Raw genomic sequence first — 23,290 nt, 5'->3', positions numbered from 1 at the left:
TGTGTCTGCATTTCATGGTAATATACTAATGACAGTGCCTCCACGTATTTAACCGTATTATCTGCAAAGAATTCAAAAGACCTACAGATCTTGTCTACCATGCCATTTAAATATATTAACACCCCCTTTCTACAGTTTTCCGAGGATAGACCCACAAAAGCGTAAATACAGAAAAAGCATAGGAAGCACAGCAAGTGAAAATAAATAAATTACTCTTACTGCTCTTCTATTTATATTATGGAAAACATGAAATTAAAACAATTTCAGTTTTGCCCATTAAAAAAAATCTGAATTAATTACAGTAATTGTTTTTGTTTCTTTCTAACAGCAATTAGCTCCACTCTTTTGTGAAACCACATTAAAAAGATATTTATGTTCTTATGTGAGACTTGTTATTGATAAACATTATAAAATAATGGCAAATAAAACTTTTAACACAACATTGGTTAGAAAACTAAAGTTGGCAGTCTTCATAAACAAAGAACAATAGGCACAAAATCTACAGCTTATTTTTGACAAAGAGGTCACTCAGTTCAGGTACGTCCTGGGTGAAAAAGAGGGAGAAATTGTCAACATGTTATGGAGCATCTTGAGGAGAATTGTTTGCATCTGACATCAGGTCTTACCAACCCAAGACTGTGCGCAAAGTTCAGATTTTCAAATCTGACACTGAAGTAACAATGATTCATGAAAGCCAATTATAGAGACAACCAGCTTCAAAAATGGTGTTTATTTGTATAAATGACTGAGAAATTAAATTGAAGCTGTTGTAATGCAATACAGTGAGCAAAAGGAAGGTTGCTACTAGAGTCACTATCATCAGAACATGATTATAATTAGGGAGGTGACTCAGCATACGTTCCCAACCTTCCAAACACTATTGACCTATAATACAGGCAGCTAGGACCCGATACACCAACAGGAATACAAACCACTTTTTGCATAAATCTGTATGAAAATCAATGTTAAAGGTTGTGATAATGTCAAGGAAAAGTTAAAATGTGGGAAATGTAACATGGAATTGTTAATGATGGCAAAACATTGTATTGATAGAATAGGACTTCTGTAGTGACAAAAAATCAAAATGAAACTGGGGAAACGTGAAATTCGGGAACACAAAAATGGGGTTTTAGTGTCTACATCGAACAGTAGTAGTTCTATTGTACTTTCATGAGCTACTTTCACTTCTCATGACATCTCTTTATTTAGGGTGATGTACGAAGTTCTGGTTGCCAGGAGGTGTTAGGACTTCAGTCCTGCTCACTTGTGGTATAATATGGCAGAAGAACACATTTTGCTTGCAAGGCAGTAGGTTAGATCTGCCTCAAAAGCATTTTGAAAGTCAAGAAATACTCTACTGTCTACATAAAGCCTTAAGGGTCTTGTGATTGGCAAAGGAAAGAGCAATCTGAGTTTCAATCATTTCTTGCAAATTCCACTTTGATTATTAAAAAATGTTATTGAAACTAAAAATTTAGAAAGAACAAAACTGCCTTAACACACACTGCATAGGTCTGAAATTAATTGACAACAAGGGAAGAGGTACTGCTATGAATATTTCCCCTGTACTTTTTTTTTACCTGAAACCACCTGTGTCATTTTTCACATGAAGTGGGTTTCTCTATTGCCTCAGGGAAAAACAATAAATTAATTTTTTTGTGACAGTAGCCATGTTTGCACACAAAATTACTGGATATTATGTCTGCCTACTAAGAATGTAAACATCTTTTAAGTTATGATTACTATAATAAAGTTAGAATTTTAACAGAACAAAATTCTGTTTAGAGAGAAATTGATCTGTTAACTCACCAACCAAACTCACAATAACATCATTTAATAGCAGATGACAATCTACCAGTATCAAATAATGTATATAGGTCCTATACAACTCAAAAGTGTAGAAATATTAAGGTAATGATAAGAGATAAAAGCTATTTGTAGTCCTTATTTTGTTAGAATAATTATTACCTAAAACATGTTCACATTTTCAAAACCAACATTTTCAAAACTACCCACAGATAATGGTACAAAGCTATTGAAACATGTTTGGGATTATATATAAGAGCACTTCTTGCAGTACAGCTGGAGATCACATCCAGAAATAAATAATCAACATCTACTAGATGTAAGACAATTTGATTTGTATAGGTGATCCTAAACTCAGTAAGTAACCTGCTGGCTCAAATACTCTTCCTACACTGGGAAACTTTAGTTCACTTTGGATTCTGCAATCACTTGTTTAAATTTTATACATTTTTACACACATTACTATTGAAAGGAGGCCTTCTCATGCAATTTTCTTCAGTAAATAAATTTCACGAGACATGGTTAAATATTTCAAAATTTTCTGTACCATCATTCATTTTAATATGTGATCTTAAACGGTTAGTATCTGGTGTCAAGTCATGTGCAGGTGCTTACATAACACGAAATTTTAACAGTGTACCTTGTAGTAGTAGTAGTGGTAGTAGTAGTAGTTTATTGAAAGAAGTGAAGACTAAAACTTCTGTCACACTGTGAGGAGGAAACCTATAAAATGACACTCATTCACTCACTCACTCCCACCTCATTCACATTAACCCACACAGTCAATATCTGACACAGGCCTTAATAGAATGGAGGAGGGTGAAAGGTGCTATATGTGTGATTAAACCAGAAGTATTACCATAGAACACCTAAAAAAGAAAGACACAGGGAAATGTGACTGGCTGACCACATACAAATACCTGGGTGAGCCAGTTGGCCTGTTAACACATTAAAGCCATCTCCCTAAAATTTGCAGAAACAATTTGAACAGATCACAAAATAATTGTGTACCTTGCTGTTGTCTTCAAGTGATACCTGTAGTCTTTGTGTCTTCATTACACTGTGCCTCCTGTATACTCTTACCATTCTCCACCCCTTCCCTCATGACCAGGACACACACCGTGGCAGGTGGATTGGTGTGTAGGATACTATCACTGAGTACCAAATGCTTGGGACTGTGTTGTAATTGAAGCTACTGAAATATTAGTGGCCCAACAGCCTGATCAATAGAGACAGTGGCTTCCCACTCAGTAAAGTGTGGGGCCCAGCACTCTGCCAACTGAAGCCACAATGTCAGCCAAGAGTGACTTCCACCAGATGGGGGTGAAGCAATAAAAAATAAGGGCTGGAAGTTGTGTTCACCATTCCCCCCCCCCCCCCTCTCCACCGACCTCCACACCACCCACTGATGTACACCAGGAGGTAGTGAGGGGAGGCCTGAAGGCCTTGGGAGTTATAAGAGTATACAGGAGGTGCAATGTAGAGGAGGCACTAAATCTACAGGTATCACATTAAGACGATAGCAAGGTACACTATTGAGATATCATGTTACACAAATGACTGCACCCAGCTCTACACCTAAGAGCAATACCATCTATCCATTTTAGTGTCAGTATGCTAACAATCTGGCAATAAATGCTTTGTCCCATTGAGAGAGAGAGAGAGAGAGAGAGAGAGAGAGAGAGAGAGAGAGAGAGAGAGAGAGAGAGAGAAGCTGTGCATGCATCACAGTTTGGACAAAATAGAATTGAATCAAAAAAATGCAGACTAGTTAAAGCATAATGTAAATGTGAACATACATTAAGTCTAAAGTATTTTGAGTCTCAAGTTATGTATTGATGCTAGCTTAGAGATTCTGTGCATTATGAAAAATTTATACTAGCAACTTACCACCAGTAAAAGAGTAGCACCACAGATGGTAAGGAAATCAGAAGTTGGAAATTGTGCCAATCTCTTGCAAAGTAGGCAAATCCAACCATTGACATATGCCCCAGACTAAATGGAATATGACTTAAGGTTGACACAATCATTCGCCATTTTCCACCTAAAATTTCCATGCCTGTAACAAAGATTACATCTAAGGGATAGCTCACTTTTACATATACAAATTATTTTATTTTATTTTCTCATAAATACAGCTGTTGTGAATGTTGTAAACATGATATTTGTATAACTGTACAACATAATTATATTACATCCCTAGTATTATTATACAACTATTTACGGAGCAATAGATTAAAATAATTTACACTTATTGTATTTTCCATAATCTTGGGTGTTTTACCACTTTTGGACAAGATACTCAAATTCATTGATGCATTCTGGGATTGGGCTGAGGATCTCTCTTTACCATCATCATTTTCAAATGTAATGGAAACCATAATGAAAATTAGACTCATGGGGTAACTGAAGTACAATTTTTGTGTAAAGAACAATTTGGGTTAAGGCCTAGTAAAATCACACAACCAACTATAGCTCATTTTACACATGTTCTAGAAGCACAACATAAAGGAGATCTTATTACAGGCATCTTCCTTGACTTTGTAAAACCTTCAATACAGTAAATAAATACAGTTAAATAAACTGGAAGCTCTAGGTATAAGAGCAATAGCAAATAAAGTAGTTTAATTCATATCTAAAAAAACAGAGTGCAATGGGTAGAGATATTGACTCAGAATACAATAACATTGGAGTCCTCCAAGGAAGCGTGCTTTCCTCAATGCTCTTCTTGATACATATCAATGATTTTCCCTAGAGTGTCAAACATGGTGAAAAAAATATTGTCTGCTGATGACAGTAACATTCTAACCAGTGAAACATCATGAAGTGTACTAAAGGACAAAGCTGAAGAAACACTCACGCATATATACAGATGGATAGACAACAACAAATTAACACCACATGTAAAAATATCCAACAATGTTAGTTTCCGCATAAGCAAAAGAACCCAAAAACATTTCTTTAAAAGTGAAATATGAGCTCATAGAATGTGAATCACAAACAACATTTCTAGGGCTGCACGTTGACGCACAACTAAAATGGACTTGGCATGTTACTGCCCTTGGGAAGCAAATAGCTTCAGCATACTTTGCACTGAGAATAATAAATTTAGTGTGTAGTAGCTCATGCACCAGAACAACATATTTTGCATATGTTCCTTCTGTGATGAGTTATGGAATAATCTTTCTGGGGAACAAATGAGAATTTTGCAAAAGTGATCCACATAAAAAAAAAAAAAAATAATAATAAAAAAAAAACATTGATCAGTACCCAATGAACAGGTCTCTACATGAACATGGAACCAGATTCAGTCACCACTTACATCTCAATAGAAAAAACAAAACAAAAACCCAGAATAGTGTGCTATATAAAGGAATTAAACCATGCAATAAACTACCACAAGAGAAGAAAGACAAAACTGAAATACATGCCTTCAGGAATACCCTAAAAATTATTTTTATACTGTAATGTATTACCTAAAATGATGTGTAAATTTTGTTGACAATTATAATGATTAATTACTGCAATTAAGAGGCATTTTATAATATGTTCAATAGAATAGTGAAATACAATGTCCAAATGTCTAATTCAGTAAGACAAGAAATGTATGTATCTATTTATGTGTCTAATTGTGTACATTTATGTACATCTGTGTCTATATTCTGTGTATTCGTGTGTTCAGAACATCCGTACAATGTAAATTGTCTGCAGATGGATAAATAAATAAATAAATTAAAAAATATGGCTTCATAAATTGCTCCAGTCCGTAACAACTGCATCAACACAAGAGTCTTTGTTTCCACTGGTGTTCCTGGACTAACAGTTTGCAGTGGTGGTCTTGCCTTCTGTTATACAACTGATCAATGTTTGGCCTATGTCCTTTGTCTTCTTGTATAATCATGCCCAAATTTACTTGGTAAATTCTCTATGTCTTGTTATTAACCTCTCTAGGATGTTGTTTGCTTTGTATTTTACAACTCACGATCACATCAGCATCACCACTGTAGGATTGTGTTTGCATGGTATTTTATGATCCTACACTGAATGATTCAAGAGCAGTTTGGACATCAAACATTTATTGCACATTATTTACACTTTATAGCCAGTCACAAAATACAGAGTTCCATCATGAGTGAAACAAGCCAAACTAAATACCTTTCCTGAGGAATGACCGTGGACCAGTTCTTCAAGGAAATATCTCTGGTGTTTGGAAACAGCTGTTTGTATCACTAACATATTCAGCTGGTATGGAGAATAGATGAGTAAATTCATCTTTGGCTTTGGTTTTGTTGTGCTTTAGGGTGCAAAAAGCAACTAGGGACATATGCGCCCAAGTCAAAACTATAGAACATGAAGATAGAGGGGAGTTAAAAAGCGACTATACGTCAGTCCCAACTGACATAATAGAGGACAGCTAAAAACAGGCACATGGAAAAAGAGCTTAAAAAGACACCATACAAAAACGGAGGTCCAAAACTACAAATTAAATGGCCTTCACCATATTGCTTTGGTGGATAAAAAGTAAAATGCAGTCAACAGCCCGTGCGTCTTAGGTTAAAACGGCTGATAAATCAAATGGCAAACCCAAGATGGAACGCAAGTGGTTCAAAAAATTGCATTCCATCAAAAACTGGTGGACAGTTAAAACTTGGGTGCAATGTGTACAAAGTGTTGGGGTAGCACCACTTAGCAAAGCAGTGCCCAATACAAAGCTGAGTTAAAATAATCTCCTCCCCACAGGAGGGCCAAGAGGTGGTCATCCAAGCTGTTGGGAGAGGCTTAATAAGCCAGAGCTTGTTCTCATGAAGGGAGGACCATTGGCAATGGCAAAGGGACACCACCTCCTGACAGACAGCAACACAGATATCGTCGAAGTGAATGTAGGTACTCGTGGGCTGAGGTATGAGGACTGCAGCCTTGGCAGCAGTGTCAGCAGCCTCGTTTTCTGGTAGACCAACATGACCAGGAACCCACAGAAATATAACACTGGCTCCCCCAAGAGTGAGCAAGTGATAGTTTTCCTGGACCCACTGCACTAAGGGATGGGCAGTGTACAGCGGACATAGGCTTTGAAGGGTACTGAGTGAGTCTGAGCAGAGGACACAATTGAAAAGGCTGTGCCGTCGGATGTATTCCGTGGCCTGATACAAGGTGAAGAGCTCAGATGTAAATACTGAGGAGTGTGCCGGAAGCTGATATTGAAAGACACGGGTGCCAATGATGAAGGCACACCTGACCCCATGGTCATTCTCAGAGCCATTAGTGTATACAAAGGTACTATCGTGAAGTTCCATGTGAAGGTCGTGAAACTGAAGGCAATAGACTGAGGCTGGAGTAATGTCCTTAGGAAGCAAATGAAGGCCAAGGTTAGCATGGGCTGCTTCACAGATCCAAGGTGGTGAAGGGTTCACACCCACTGGGAAAGTTGCAGATAGTGTCAAGTGGAGCTGCCGTAGCAAGTGCTGAAAGCAGGAGGTAGCACAGAAGAGGGATGAGACCCATACTGACAATCAAAGGAATCATCCAAGATGGAGGCATAGGAGGGGTGGCCATGCATGGCGGACAAATGGCATGCATACCTGCTGAGGAGAAAGTCACGGTGGTAGAACAGAGGTAGTTCAGCAGCTTCAGCACACAGACACTCAACCGGGCTGGTGTGAAAGGTGCCCGTGGCCAAACGGATGCCATGATGGTGGATAGTGTTGAGACAGTGTAAGAGGGATGGGCGTGCAGAAGCATAAACAAAGCACCCATAGTCGAGTTTCAAACAGACAAGGGACCAGTACAAATGGTGGAGGGTGGTTCGATCAGTACCTCAGGAAGTACCATTGAGGACACGTAGGACATTGAAGGATCGCGTACAGCGAGCTGCCAGATAAGATACATGGGAAGATGAAGAGTGTTTCCTATCGACCATAAGCCCCAGGAATTTCATAGTTTCAATGAACGGAAGGACAATAGGCCCAAGATGTAGAGATGGTGAGAGAAGCCATTTGGGCCGGTCAGAGTGGCTGTGCGGTTCTAGGTGCTACAGTCTGGAATCGCGTGACCGCTATGGTCGCAGGTTCGAATCCTGCCTCGGGCATGGATATGTGTCATGTCCTTAGGTTAGTTAGGTTTAAGTAGTTCTAAGTTCTAGGGGACTGATGACCTCAGCAGTTAAGTCCCATAGTGCTCAGAGGCGTCTTTTTTTTTTTTTTTCTCCAACCATTTACGCCACCAGAAATTCATAAAGATGGTTTTGCCAGTGGAAAAGCAAAAGCCATAAAAGCCATAGTCGATGACCCAGGAGTAAACACGATCAGGACAGCGCTGAAGATGCTGCTCAGTGAGGCAGGTTCATGGAGAGGTGCAATAGATGGCAAAATCGTCAACAAAAAGAGAACTGGACGTGCCCGGCAGGATACAGGCCATTACAGCATTACTGGTGATATCAAAGAGGACGATGCTCAAGGCAGAACCCTGAGGCAAACCATTTTGCTGGATAAAGGTGTCTGACAAGGCAAAACTCACATGAACCTTGAAAACTCGATCATGTAAAAATGTCTGAAGGAAACAGGGCAGGCGCCCACAGAAGCCCCACATGTAAATAGTACTGAGGATACCAGTTCTCCAGAAGGTTTCATAGGCCTTCTCCAAAACGAAAAACACGGCCACAGTCTGGGATTAGTGCAGAAAACCTTTCATGACATGGGTGGACAAAGTAACGAGATGGTCAACTGCAGAATGCCGCACTCCAAGTCCACACTGTGCATTCATTAGTAAATTGTGAGACTCAATCTGCCACACCAGCTGGGCATGAATCATATGTTCCATCACCTTGCAAAAGCAGCTGGTAAAAGAGAGGGGGCGGTAGCTAGAAGGAAGGTTTTTGTCCTTACCAGGCTTACGTATGGGTATGACCGTGACTTCACACCAGTGTCCGGGAAATGTGCCCTCTGCGCAGATGCGGTTGTATGTGTTAAGCAGAAAGTTCTTTCCTGCAAGAGAAAGGTGCTGCAACATCTGAACGGGACAGTGTCTGGCCCTGGGGTGGAGGATCGAGATGAACTGAGAGCATGATCTAGCTCCCTCATAGTAAAATCGGCATTGTAGCATTCGCGATTAGGAGAATAGAGGGATATCGCCCGAGCTTCCTCTGCTCTTTTGCGATGGAGCAAGGCAGGGTGATAGTGGGAAGAGCTCGAAACTTCCAAAGAATGGTGGCCCATGGAATTAGAGATAGCAATAGGGTCCGTGATGACATCGTGAGCTACTGTCAGGCCGGAAATTGGGGAATGGATATTGGTTCCAGAGAGCTGTCGGACGTTGGCCCACATGACAGAGGGAGGTGTGGAACTGTTAAAAGAACTAGTGAATGACATCCAACTAGCTCTTTTGCTATCCTGAAGAACATGACGACACTTTGCACACATCTGTTTATGATGAATGCAGTTTGCCATCATAGGGTGGCGGTTAAAAATGCGGAGAGCACGTCTCCGTGCACGAATTACATTGTGATATGCCTCAGTCTACCAAGGGACTGGGACACGATGTGGTAAAGAGGAAGTGCAGGGAATGTAACATTCTGCAGCAGTAAGGATAACAGTTGTGAGATATTCTACCTGGTCATCACAATTGAGAAAATCTTGTTCTTTGAAGGTCACCAGGGAGGAGTAAAGCTGCCAGTCAGCCTTAGGAAGCTGCCATTTAGGTGTGCACACAGATGGGGTAGGAGTCAGCAAATGGATAGCACACGGGAAATGGTCACTTGAGTAGGTGTCAGAAAGAACAGACCACTCAAGATGAGGGGCAAGCTCGGCAGTGCACAAGGGGAGGTCCAAATGTGAATAGGTGTGGAAGGAGTCTGAGAGGAAAGCGGGTGCTCCATGTTAAGACAGAAGAAGTTAAGTTGGTTAAGAAGGTCAGCCAAGAGGGCACCTCTCTGATAGGTCCTGGAAGAACCCCAAAGTGGATAGTGTGCATTGAAGTCACCGAGTAGCAAAAATGGGGGCGGTAGGTGCCCAATAAGTTGAAAGAAGTCTCACAAGGTGACAGCGAATGATGGAGGGACATATATGGTACAGAGGGAAAAAGTCAGGTGGGCAAGGAGAAGGTGAACTGCAATAGATTGAAGATCGATAGTCAGGGAGATGGGTTGGCTATGAATGTTATCCCATATGAGCAGCAACACGCCCGCATGAGATGAAATGCCGACCTCAGGGGGAATGTCAAAATGAATTGGTAAGAAATGTGTAAGCTCAAAGCAGTCGCGAGGGTGCAATTTCGTTTCTTGAAGGCTGCAATGCTAAAAGCAGCCATAAATCATCTTTATGAGACCGAAGGCCACAAACATTCCATTGGAGGAGAGTCATGATGAGGAAGAGACGTAGAGGTGCCACCTCAGCAGTTGCCGAGTGACAGCCGTGGAAGTAGTGCTACTACAGGGCACAGAAGCAGGAGGATCCTGCTCCATGGGGTCCACAGAAGCATCAGCTTGTTTGTGTGGTCGGTCTGTGCTGTCCCCTGCTGAAAAATGGTTGTTGGTGCGCACCGGAGACATGGAAGCTGGCCGGGCTAAGGTATCAAATGGTGATACCATCAAAGAGGAGCTTAGAGATGGCGAAGGTGGACTTCTTCAAGCCTTTCCGATTAAAGAAAGACTCAGGTGTTGTTTGGCTGGAGGGATGGAGGAAGTCTTCACAGGAGTACTCCTCCTGTCCTTTGCGGCCTACCTGGAGGTGATTTGGGGATCGTATGTCTGTGTGGCAATGCCCTATAGATACCAGACGGGAGCACAGATTTTGCGACTAGCCAGTAACTTGTGAGTGACTGGATGAGGCTCCTTTTCCTTTACCTAGATCTCTTGAACAGTCCGCTCATCAAGATACACTGGACAAACCCAAGAGGAGGCAGGATTGCCGCCATTGCAGTTGATACAGTGGAGAGGAGGAGGTGGACAATCGCCCACATGCACATCCCTACCCATTGTGACAAATTTGGCTGGGTGTCAACAAGACGTTCTAGAGTTGTTGAAACAATGACACTGGTAGCGGTGCATCGGGTTCGGAATGTACAGCTGGACAGTGATAATTTCGTAGCCTGCTTTGGACAAAAGCACCACTCTATCAAAGGTGAGAAAGAGAGTGTGGGTGGGCACTAAGGAGGAAGCTACGTTTTTCACTACGAGATGGATGGCATTGACACGATGTTAAGAGAGGTAAGACTGGATTTCAGCCTTGGTTAGACCATCGAGCAGCCTGGTGTAAATTACACCACGGGAAGAATTCAAAGTTCTATGGCCCTCAACAATAACAGGATAACCATGGAGAAGTGAGGCAGCAAGCAGTTGTGCTTGAGGATCAGAACTGGTCTCCACAATGAAAGTGCCATCCCGTAAATGAGAGAAGGATTTCACATTGCCAACAATTGCATCTATACCTTTCTGAATAATGAACGGATTTACCGTGGCAAAGGACTGACCGTCTTCAGTACATGAGACCACAAGGAACCATGGTGCAGCGGAAAGGATCTTTGAATCATTAGCCTCATTATGTTTACGTTTTGTAAACGTTGAGTGGGAAGATAATTGACTCCTCATGAGTAAAGCCCCCAGGATTGCCAGTATCTCTGATGGCATGCTCCTTCCAACTGAGGGCCCCCTTCACAAGGGGGCGCACTCACCTTAGGGGATTATTTACACCTCAGGTCACACCTACCGAACACCTGACAGAGGGACCAACTGGCATTTTGGGAAGGTCACAGCTCAGGCAATCACCCCTCCCTGGGTCTGGCCTGTACAAAGGGGTACATGCGAACCCTGCCTGTCGACCTGGGGCTGGGAATTACATGTTACTCAGTCTCCTGTCATGCATCATCAGACATGTGGGCCAGCCTTCAGGAGCACAAAGGGAGAAGAAGAAAAAAGAGGATTCTCAAATGCTGAATCGGAGGAATGAGAGGAGAAGGGAAACAAAGAAAGTAAAAGGGAGGCGAAAAACAAAAGTGAGACTGTTTGTATGTCAGCAACAGAATGCAGAACATTCCCAATAATACCCCAGACATGTTCCTGAAGGGAGGGGGGGAATAGTAAGAGATATGCAGCACAGAAGGGAAAGACTGCTGCAAAGGCTGGAGCCTCGTGGTAGCCAAGCATGAACCCGCCAAAGAGTGGTGAGCCCCTGGGGGGTAAATTCATCTTTGATCAGCATAACTTATTCCATGCAAGCTGACGTGCTTGATTAGTCACTGCATAAATGCTACAACAGTGGCAATCAGTCTTGTAGAAGAGATGGGAGTATGTTTCTGATGTTGTTAGTTGGTTAGTTTAATGTTTCATGGATCTTTATATAATCAGTTGCAATGGTGTCGAAGAAGTTATTTTTTACATTCAAGTTACGTATTTATATGTAAATATAGCTACATGTTTATCATCTACAATTTTTTTGCAACTGTTAGTTAATGATTCCTCCTCTCACATTTTTCATGTCAAAAAATTAGAAATTCTTCTATGGAAAAGGAGGAGTTGTAAAACCGAAACTTTTTATCTCTTTTTTCAAATTTAACTTTACTGTCTGTCTAACATTTTATATAGTTGGTTACGTGATAAAAAATTTTGGTAGCAGCAATGTGCACACTTTTTTGTGCTAAAGATATATCTAATGTGGCATAATGACTGTTTTTTTTTCTTCTGGTATTGTAATTACGAATGTAGGTGTTCCTTTTGAACTGCAAAGGATTATTCATAACTAACTTCATGAGAGAATAAGTATACTGTGAAGCTGAAGTCAAAATGCCCAACTCCTTAAACAGATGTATACAAGAAGATAGTGAGTGAGCACCACATATTATTCCTACAGCAGATTTTTGAGCAACAAAGACTTAATTTCTTAAAGGATGGTTCACTCAGAACATTATTCCATATGATGTCATGGGTGAAAATATACAAAATATGTCAACTTACTGATTTCTCTTTCCCCAAGATTTGCAATGATTCTAAGTCCAAATGATGTTAAACTAAGTTGTTATAGAAGGTCCAGTTTAGATTCTCATTAATTTGGATCCCTAAAGAATTTGATGTTTCCATTCCAATTACTGTTTCCTCACCATGTTACATGAACCTCCGCTGCTTACATTGGTTGAATTATTAATAATAACTTTTTGAACCTTCTTTGTGAGGTATGACATCATCCATTGTTTGCTGTACCATCAACTCCATAAAACCTCAGTTAATGTAGCATAATATTGTGATTAAGAGTGTCAGTTGCCTTCCATCACAGAAAATATGAACTGGTGCTATTTTGTCATTGAGTGATTGGAAACTTTGGTAACTGAATATGTAAACGGCATTCTCAGTTGAGTAAATCTTCCGACATCAAAACTGTTACTTACTGAGGATATTATTGTCGCTCAGGTGGGACACTATTCTGGAATACATGACCACCTCAAAAATTTTGGAAAATCGTACCAGTAGTGAAAAAGGTCAGTAGTTACTGACATCTCTCCTATCAACTTCTTATAGAGGGGTTTAACACTGGTATATTTAAATCTCTCTGGAAAAATGCTCCCACGTAGTGATGCATTACATATTTTAGGAAAGATTGTGCTTATTATATGGGAAGAAGTCCTTGTGCTCTGTTGGAAACCAAATCAAATCCATATGAGCTTTTATTTTTGAGAGAATATATGATTTTCATTTCAGAAGGTGAAGTTGGTGTGACATCCATATGATTGAATTTTATGTGAGTTGCTTGTTAAACATACTCTTTAATTTTTCTCTTTAATCATTCATAGCCCTTCCATTAAAATTAATAGTGATGTTATCCAGTTCTGTGGCTTCTTGTTCTTTCTCTCGTTTTACAACATTCAATACAGCCTTAAGTCTGTTATCAGAATTACTGATTTCCAGCTTTATGTTCATGTTCTTTGATTTTTTGATAGCTTTAGAAATGGTTACTGCCAAGATATACAATTTCCTTTTCCTTTTAGAACATACTTTAATCTCTCTAATGAGCCGTGATTTTTTACATGGCTGTTTATTGTCCTTTCTGATAAGCTAATGCAGAAAGCTATAGACATTACACTGAAAATACACATGCATCAAGATGGCTTGAGTTACTATAAGCGACAGGTTGTTTACACAGAAGCTTAGTAAATGGAAATGCTACGAGTGATATTTAGAAAGTATGAACAATTAGGAAGATGTTTAGAGTAATTTATTTCACGAAAAAAATTGAAGTTCATGTCTAAATCAGGAAAGTTGAGGCACCTACCTTCTTAACGTCATATTGAAGGAGAGTGACATACCTCTAGGTATCTAGGGGTTTTATTCAAAAACTGTACCATTGACATAAGATGATTCCAGAGCCCCCATTATTTCTTCTGGCCATGCTCCAATAACTTGGCTTAACATTTAAAGGTGAAACAAATAAAAAACAATGCTGTTTACTAATTTTTTCTGTACAGACTTATATATGGCTTGAAATGACCATGACAGATCTAAGTTTTGGCTAATTAATCAATAGTAAACACAGAACAACTAGATGACTACAATAGGAAATGTATGAGAGCTAGCCACTCTGCAACGAGGTATATGCACCACATGCAGCTAAAATGGAGGAGGGGTCCACATTTAAATTTGCTGCCTGTCTCATGGTTCACTGCTATAAATCATAATTTGTAGTATATACTGATTTAAGCTTTCTACTTCAGGCACATGACAAGCTCAGTTTTGAAAATCCTATCAATTCTACAAAAGGCAATCCAGACCATTTTCACTTTATAGTTTATTTCTTTTACTGTCTACTCAATTGTTGTATTCAACTTCCCTAAACATACAACCTCATAACTGGTTCAGTGGCTTCATTGATAGTATTTACTACTTTCTTTTTGATGTGTTAATCACACACAATTTTACTCTTGTTATAATTGACTTTCAGACTAAATTTTCAATGTCCTCTATTGCATTCTTCATTGGGCTTCAAGGTGCAACATCATGCCAATTATATCTGTACAGTGAAAGAAAAACCCTCACATTTAAGTGGGCTAAGGATAGCTGCTGCAATCAATCGCATAATGTGATTCTGTATATGTCACTATCACAATTCGTAAGTGTTGCCACAGTTCTATAGATGACTTATTTTTAGTCATTCTTCAGTTCCATCAGCAGCCTTTCACACTTTGCAGCTGAAAGCTGGTAACATTGGTGTCAGCTGTCAGGGCCTTTATTTCACTGTAGTAAGTTATAGCTGCCCATAACTGCTGTAGTGCTATGCATGTTCTCTCCAGCACTATAGTATTAAATTTTTTTGTATGTGCTACAGACTGAGACCAGTGAAGGAATGCAAGAGTAAGGCCACTAGCATCAGCCACGCAATTCCGTACCATCCGCAAACAATGAACATTTAATATACAACATGTGGCTCACAGTCTGCCACTGGATTATATTTTGTGTATCCCATACCATTTCCTTCGGGCAACTGCTCTATATAGTTGGTCCAGCAGCAAGTCCTACTGTTCTCTTCCACATTTTTTCTGTCTGTATGTGAAGGCTTATCTCAGGAACTGTTGTAAGGATTTTGATATGATTTCCACTAATAAACTGATTCATGAGGAAGGTTTGTGTACGGCATATAATTCATTAACTCTATGCCAGACAAGTCATCTGGATATAGTTACTTAGTGCTATGTGTGTTAAATCTGGGTGGGTCACTAATGTACCTCAACCTGTAAGCAGCCTTATGGTGTATGGATTTATGTACTTCTTTTACCACTGGAACTGACCCCTTCTCTGTTCAATTACCAAACAGTGCATAGGAAGAATGTCTGTAGATAAACTTCTACATATACCCAAAATTCTCCAATTTTCTCGTCGTGGTCATTTCACAAGATCTATATGGGAGGAAGTATTAGATTTCTCTCTTCCTCTTGAAATTTGTGTTTTTGCAGTTTCAACAGTAAATACTGCCTTTGTCAGAAAAGTTTATGGATAGTATTTTTTTTTTTTTTTTAATTTCTGGGTTTGTAATACTAACAAGGAACAAATGTTTTTATGTTGCCTGGTATTTGTGCATCCTTGAAATAACCTTGGCCATATTTCTGCACAAACTCGCCAGGTGGCAGGGCTGTGCTTAGGAACACACTGTCTGGATTCTTGGCACATTAGTTACTTTGACACAATGGATGCTGATTGTAAGCAAAGAGCAAACATTAAGTTCTGCATTAAGTTCGAGGAAACCCCTAGTTATACATGAACAATGATTAAGCAAGCATACACAGGTGAGGTATTTGTTAGAAGTCATGTTTTCGAGTGGCACAAAATGTTTCGTGAAGGCAGAGATTCAGTGCAAGATGATCCCAGAATGGTCGCTTGTCTACAGCACATACCGATACAAATGTGGAGTATGTAAGGCAGCTATTGCAAGAAGACTGTCATGTAACTGTGTGTGATGTATCAGAAGAACTTAAATTGACTCATAATGTGTATCATAGGATTTTACACAAAGATTTCAGGAAACTGAAATTTAATGCAAAACTCTGTACCTCATACACTAACAGACTAACAGAAAGAGGAAACATAAACTTCTGCTGAGCTACTGACAAAACCATATGTGATCCCACATTTCTGTACAAGATTATTGCTGGGAATGAAAGTTGGTGCTACTGAACGATCCTCACACAACGTGCCAAAGTGCTGAATGGCAGAGCCCTGGGTTACTAACCTCTAAAAACATCAACCAACAACCATTGTTCTCGAAGACACTGTTAGTCACATCCTTTGATAGTGAAGGGTTATTTTACCATGGCTATGTTCCTCCAGGTCAAACAGTGAACCAAACTCTTCACATTGAAGTCTTGAAACATTTGTGACAAGCAATTCTACATTGCCACTTGGATTTGTGGCATTTTCAGGAGTGGTTCTCACTGCATGACAATGCAAGACCTCATACTGCTGTATCTGTTACCAAATATCTAGCCAGACACCCTGTTAGTGCCATTCCATATCCACCATATTTGCCCGACCTTTCACCTTGTGATTGTGGCTTGTTTCCACAAGTGAAAAGGCATCCGAAAGGAAAGCTTCATCAATATGTCGCAGACATCCAACAGGCTGTGACAAATGAGCTTCGAAGCACCAAAGTTGAAAATTTCCCTTCTTGGTTCCAAGACCTCCAGAAATGTTGGCAACTGTGTGTAGTTAGCCAAGTGGACTACTTCGATAGGAGCTAGGATCATTGCTTGGTATGTACAATTTTCTGCTTTAAAAAACCTGTTGTGGAATTTTTCTAAAAAAGGGAATCTCTGTGATAAGACAACACCTTTCTTGTAACATCAGTTTGGAGTATGTTGAGCACTCCTGTAACCCTCTGCACTAACTAATTGCTTCCGTAACAAAGCTTGTTCTTCATTGTATCTTCTCTAGCTCTTCTATGAATCCAATCTCGTAAGTGATCGAGACCTATGAGCAGTACTAAATCTGTTTTGAAGTGTTCTGTAAGCCACTTCTTTAGTGGGTGAATTAGATTGTCTTAAGAGTCTTCCAATGGATCTCAGCCTGGCGTCTGCTTTCCCTATAGTCTGTTTTATGTGCTCATTCCACTTTAGGTTGGTCTAGATGATTAGTCCCACTCCTATTACAATTTTTACTGTATCCAGCGATCATCACCAAGAGAGTAATCCAAGAGTAATGAATCTCTTCGACGATTTATTTGGAACATGTTATGCCATGTACCTCCAAGGGCAATTACCGGTACCTGCACCAATCACGTATCCTCCACAAGATTTCCTGCATCTTGCTAAAGTCTTCTGATGTTCAATCTTGTAAGCTGTTCCTCCTTTTAGTTAAGCTAACTCATGTATTCTGGGGGTCTGAATTTTAATAACCAATTGGACTTGATGGTTATGACAGCATGGAGGGCGAATTTACTCCTTAGGTACACGTGCTGGTTTGAGAAAGTTCTTAACCGTGTTTCTGCTTACATGTGTCCTATCGACAGTTCTCAAAATCGTAATTATCACTAATAAGACCAGGTTAAATAAAGTTCACATTGATCTGACAGCACTAGGTTTATTGTACTTCAATCAAAAGCAATATAACCCGTAAAGCCGGGTTCACACACGCAACAGAAGTATTGCCACAGCTAGTGGCGCGGTCTATGGCGCTGCAGTCATGGACTGTGCGGCTGATCCTGGCGGAGGTTCGTGTCCTCCCTCGGGCATGGGTTTGTGTGTTTGTCCTAAGGATGATTTAGGTTAAGTAGTATGTAAGCTTAGGGACTGATGATGTTAGCAGTTAAGTCCCATAAGATTTCACACACATTTGAACAGCTAGTGGCATGTTGCAGTTGCATGTGTGAATCGCCAGTTTTCAGCGGCCTAACGACTCAACTTTCGTCGCGACAGTTCAATCTGGCTGTATTTTGTTACGCAAATTTTTTCGACCACTGCTACCTGATGGCTGTATTTCGAAACATGAGCATTCTGTCGCTGTTTTCGTGGAACAATTGCTGCTGTACTCCATTCGATTTCAGTGCGTTTCCATTTTATTACTGAAAAAAGTCCAGACAGTGGCCGGCAGGTACATTTTAGCTGCTTCTGGAACGACAAGAACAGCCTATGTTTAATTGTCGCTTGTGCACACGCAAAATATTTGCAAACCGATGATGTACTCCTGTCATATAAGCTTGAACGCTTTTTGGACGAACTAGAAAAGTGAATCGTGTAAACTTCGTGATTTGTGAGACCAAGCACAGTACAAATTGTGGATTATATGCGGGAAATAGCCCCCGAATGTGATGTGGCAGATCTTAAAATTATTCGAAATACCTACTTAAAGGAATACCATACCAGTTCTAAAACGAATGCCAGCATTCATCGCCAATGAACATTAGTCAGCATGAGTGCATGGAAGTAATCTTGAACACGAAGTAATCTTGAACAGGATGGCATCCGAACAGTTTAAGAACTTACCCGATTCGGAAATGCTTCCACCATTGGCCCAAAAACCAATTACCATGATCCTTTCGATGTCATACAAATCGCTCCGTTTCCGCGTTACGACAGTGACTATGAATGACCTATCTGCAGATGATATTTTCATGACAGCTATTGGTTATTTGGCCATAGCAGACAGAATTTTCGTCTTCTCAGTGTATTTCTTTTATAAAGTGTCACCTGATTTATCCCTACGAGAAATCCATTTTCGGATCCAATATTTCGGTTTCGTCCTCCTTATATTTAACTCTTGTCACACTGGAACACATGCTTTGCATCGATTTTGTCATAGGTCGTCCATAATTTAAAATCATGGCCTGATTATCTAAATAATTTCAGTTTCACAAATTAGCCTGATGCGTTTTATTCCCGGTCTCGTACCGTGTGCACACTTACGACCTTCTTCTTAAGAAAGCTCAGGCGGAATTCTAAATATTCCCCAGTATCTCACTTAACACTGAATGATATGTCACCAATTAATCTTTCGACAAAAGTAATTCACATTTACCCACGATCGTGCAAGAGCGAGCACCCAGGACCTGCCCTGCAGGCTTGCTCAGGCTCAACTGTCTACTTACGCGCCAAACCGAAACGTGGGTGCTAGGTCAAAAACTTCTAGTACAGTTGTGCTTCCCCATCAGCGACACTAAATCGCTGGATCTGAGTTTCGTTAGGCTGCGGTCACGTTGGCACCGATCTCGGTGGCTTCCGCCAACTACCGACATGGGCCGAAGACTTCCCATCTTTTCAAATCAGTACGCCATTACGTGTGCGGGCACAATGCAGCCGATTTCATCGCCCGAATGTACAGACTTCGGATGACAATAGGAGAAAGTCAAATCAGTTTGTTTTCTTCGGTCGTATTGACCGAAACAACACGAAACATGGACTGTAAGAAACTGATAAGTTTGTTCAAAGAAGGAGTTTGTGGCATCCTGAGGATGTAAAATATAATCGGGATATAGTTCCGAAGCCATGGAATGAAATTGCAGGGTTATTGCAAACCCCAAGTAGGCAAAATCTGTACCGGAAATTTTAGGCGTAAATTATAACCTCAAAAAATTTGTTCCAGTGAAAAGAACGGTACATCTTACGCTCACAGCTACTATAGTTTATCTTTTTTGGATTGAGGTAGATACACATTAGCTGTCTACGAGTTGGTATTACTGCTTATTGGCGTTTTTATGCGATTAGGATGGTGATTCTGTTACACGCAGTGGTGACGGCGTCACTGTAAACACAGCCTTTGGGTAAGTTTATGCTTCTGCCTCGCTGCTGGCACTTCGCATTTCGCTGTTAGCCGGTAGCGTTGCTGCACTGCTCGCCGGGAGTAATTACGCTGCCGCTGTTCATATAACTAACAGCGTGAAACACGACACTGCTAGAGTGACCTTGAGGTAGCCTAAAACTGCAGAAGAAATACATGTCGATGAGAAGCACAGCCTCAGGGTCTGAGGTCCTTTCTCCAGTAAAGTCACAAATACCAGTCGACCACACTTTAAGTATTGATTTATTATTAGACATTGAAAGGTCTCTGTTGGATTCCTTTCATGTTAATTTCTTAAATCTGTTGTCATTTACGCCATAAATTCCTCTTCTAAATTTACTGTGGTGTTTCTATCTGGGAGGAGACTGAGCAGTGGAACGTGTTACTTTTACACATAAACAAGAACGATCTGTCACACTACTACACTTTAAAACACAGTTTATACGTAATTCATGTCACACAGTCTCATACGGAACCTACATCCGCTTTCTTTTATATACTGTATATAATAAGATACTGTCATCCCCCTTCCCTTCTGTGTGAGAGGATGAATGAGCAAATGTATTTCTAGTTGCATGCTGGATGGTAGCAGACAAGCCTGTCTGCTAGAGAACAGTAGGACCAACGTCGGAACAGGTAGCTACACTTTCTAAAAGCATAGAGGTTTCTATCCTTAGTATGGTCCTGTCCGTCCCTTGTCATGTTGGTATAGGAAGCTGCCTCTCTGGTCACTTCCGTTTGTATTTGTGAGCCACCTCTCAGGAAGGGACCACGGCAGTCTGTCCGCGGCGAGCGTCTGAAGTGGTAAGATCCCCGGCTAAGCGCGTGTCTGCTATGTCCGTAGGACAATGGATTTCTTAAGTTCAGCCTAACTGAAAATTTAATCAGCTTTATTTCAGGTTTAGCTCTAAAATATCTAATGTTATCTTAAATTGCAACGCAGTGTAATTCGAGTGTGAAGTTCAGAATATATTCCAGTAGTTGCTTTGTCACTACTTTGTGAGTAAAGTGCAACCACGTGTTGATCAGTAACTCTAACTAGCATCATCAATCTTCAATGCGAATGTGCGTGAGATTATAACGTCTTGTCTTGACAATATTTTTCAATATAGCAACTTTTCTTTATGTTCAACCCACGTGGGGTGTACTTTGTGAGACCAGTACCACATGCTTATACAATTGTTTGACCCATCAGGTTAATAGTAAGACGTTAGTAACCAGTTCGAGGTTTTCCTTTTGCAAATTGCTTTTCGATCTAATTTATTTTAATTATCAAAATTATTGTGGAGTTACACTCTTTGTGTAAACCAAGTTGACCACGTGAAGCATGTGGTGTAATCATCAAAGTAGCCCTCAGCTATTCTTTTCGGGAAGATTTCACAGAGAGTTAGTATGACTTTAGTATACCAGTGTGTGGTAATTACATGACGGACAGGACTGCGCTACGAATGCAACTTCTTTGGGTGAAAATTGAATCGGTTGGTTGTGGTTAATTTCCTCTTGCATATGTATCAACGTTCTTCGAGTGTTATTTTATGAATGGAGTGTTGTATGTAGTCTCCCAATCTTAGCTCCCTATTTGATGTGTCCCGTAAGATTACAAACTCACAGTTACACAATCCTAAATAAGGCACCAGCTTAGTTATGACTCAAGTTTAATATGCTGAAATTTCAATGATCAATGTTAAAATAAATTTCCAAATATAAACTGATTTATTTCTTTTTATTTAAATTCTCTTTATATATATATATATATATATATATATATATATATATATATATATATATATATCACCGGTTGTTGTATGACTATTAAAAGATTATAATTAATGTTAGTCTGGTTGGGAATTTGGAAAGCTAGACTGGGTACCTGGTGAAACAGTTGTGCAGTAATGCAAGGTTAACTTCCCCAGACAGCTCACAGCTTTTAAACCGCTTTTATTGTTTATCAGTACCGCTTTTTTAGCAAATTAAAGCAACAACGTTACAACATTCTGTACAGGTAACTGCCACAATAAAAGGTCCCTGATGGGGCTGTCGTTCGGTTTCGTCACGTATCAGATTTTCCTGGAACACTCCATGTCGGCTTCCCTGTTTTTTCATTTCTGCAAACGCTGGCGAACTAGCAGTTGTAATGTAAAAATTGCGTGATGAAGTTAAATGTTGCAGTTTCTGTCTGGTAGCGCCGAGCGCCCATTACGCCAGCATTTCCTTCTCACACGTCTCCGCACGGCACAAAGGTCAATCTTGTCATTTAGATTTTTGTTTCTCAGTTTCAACAATTGTTCTTGAAGAATGCCGATGTGAAGAAACAGCACACTAGTTGCATTAAAATTTTTTTTCTTTTTTTTTTTAGCACAACTAATATGCTATTTCTTCACATCTACAGGGTGTTACAAAAAGGCACGGCCAAACTTTCAGGAAACATTCCTCACACACAAATAAAGAAAAGATGTTATGTGGACATGTGTCCGGAAACGCTTAATTTCCATGTTAAAGCTCATTTTAGTTTCGTCAGTATGTTCTTCCACCTACGCTCAATGGAGCACGTTATCATGATTTCATACGGGATACTCTACCTGTGCTGCTAGAACATGTGCCTTTACAAGTACGACACAACATGTGGTTCATGCACAATGGAGCTCCTGCACAATTCAGTCGAAGTGTTCGTACGCTTCTCAACAATGGATTGGTAGAGGCGGACCAATTCCATGGCCTCCACGCTCTCCTGAACTCAAACCTCTTGACTCTCATTTATGGGGGCATTTGAAAGCTCTTGTCTACGCAACCCCGGTACCAAATGTAGAGACTCTTCGTGCTCGTATTGTGGACGGTTGTGATACAATACGCCATTCTCCAGGGCTGCATCAGCGCATCAGGGATTCCATGCGACGGAGGGTGGATGCATGTATCCTCGCTAACGGAGGACATTTTGAACATTTCCTGTAACAAAGTGTTTGAAGTCACGCTGGTACTTTCTGTTGCTGCGTGTTTCCATTCCATGATTAATGTGATTTGAAGAGAAGTAATAAAATGAGCTCTAACATGGAAAATAAGCGTTTCCGGTCGCATGTCCACATAACATATTTTCTTTCTTTGTGTGTGATGAATGTTTCCTGAAAGTTTGACCGTACCTTTTTGTAACACCCTGTATATCTTGTTATTCCATTCACACCGCCACCCCGCAATCGGACTATTTTGTGCCATCTATAGTTGCTTCACTCAGTGAAAGAGAAAACTTGGATG

The 23,290-nt window shown here is 40.3% G+C and overlaps 1 protein-coding gene across 1 annotated transcript in view; it reads right to left on the bottom strand.

The window, feature by feature from the left end:
- Nucleotides 1–23,290, bottom strand: part of LOC126249783 (organic cation transporter protein-like) — a 405,395-nt gene that overhangs the window by 98,632 nt on the left and 283,473 nt on the right. The window contains exon 5 of the mRNA XM_049951466.1: nt 3,697–3,865. Coding sequence (XP_049807423.1) covers nt 3,697–3,865 — 169 coding nt within the window. The remainder of the gene's footprint in view (nt 1–3,696; nt 3,866–23,290) is intronic.

The sequence above is a fragment of the Schistocerca nitens genome, chromosome 3 (genome assembly GCF_023898315.1).
Source record: "Schistocerca nitens isolate TAMUIC-IGC-003100 chromosome 3, iqSchNite1.1, whole genome shotgun sequence".
Lineage (NCBI taxonomy): Eukaryota > Metazoa > Arthropoda > Insecta > Orthoptera > Acrididae > Schistocerca > Schistocerca nitens.
This window is presented reverse-complemented; position numbering and strand designations above follow the sequence as displayed.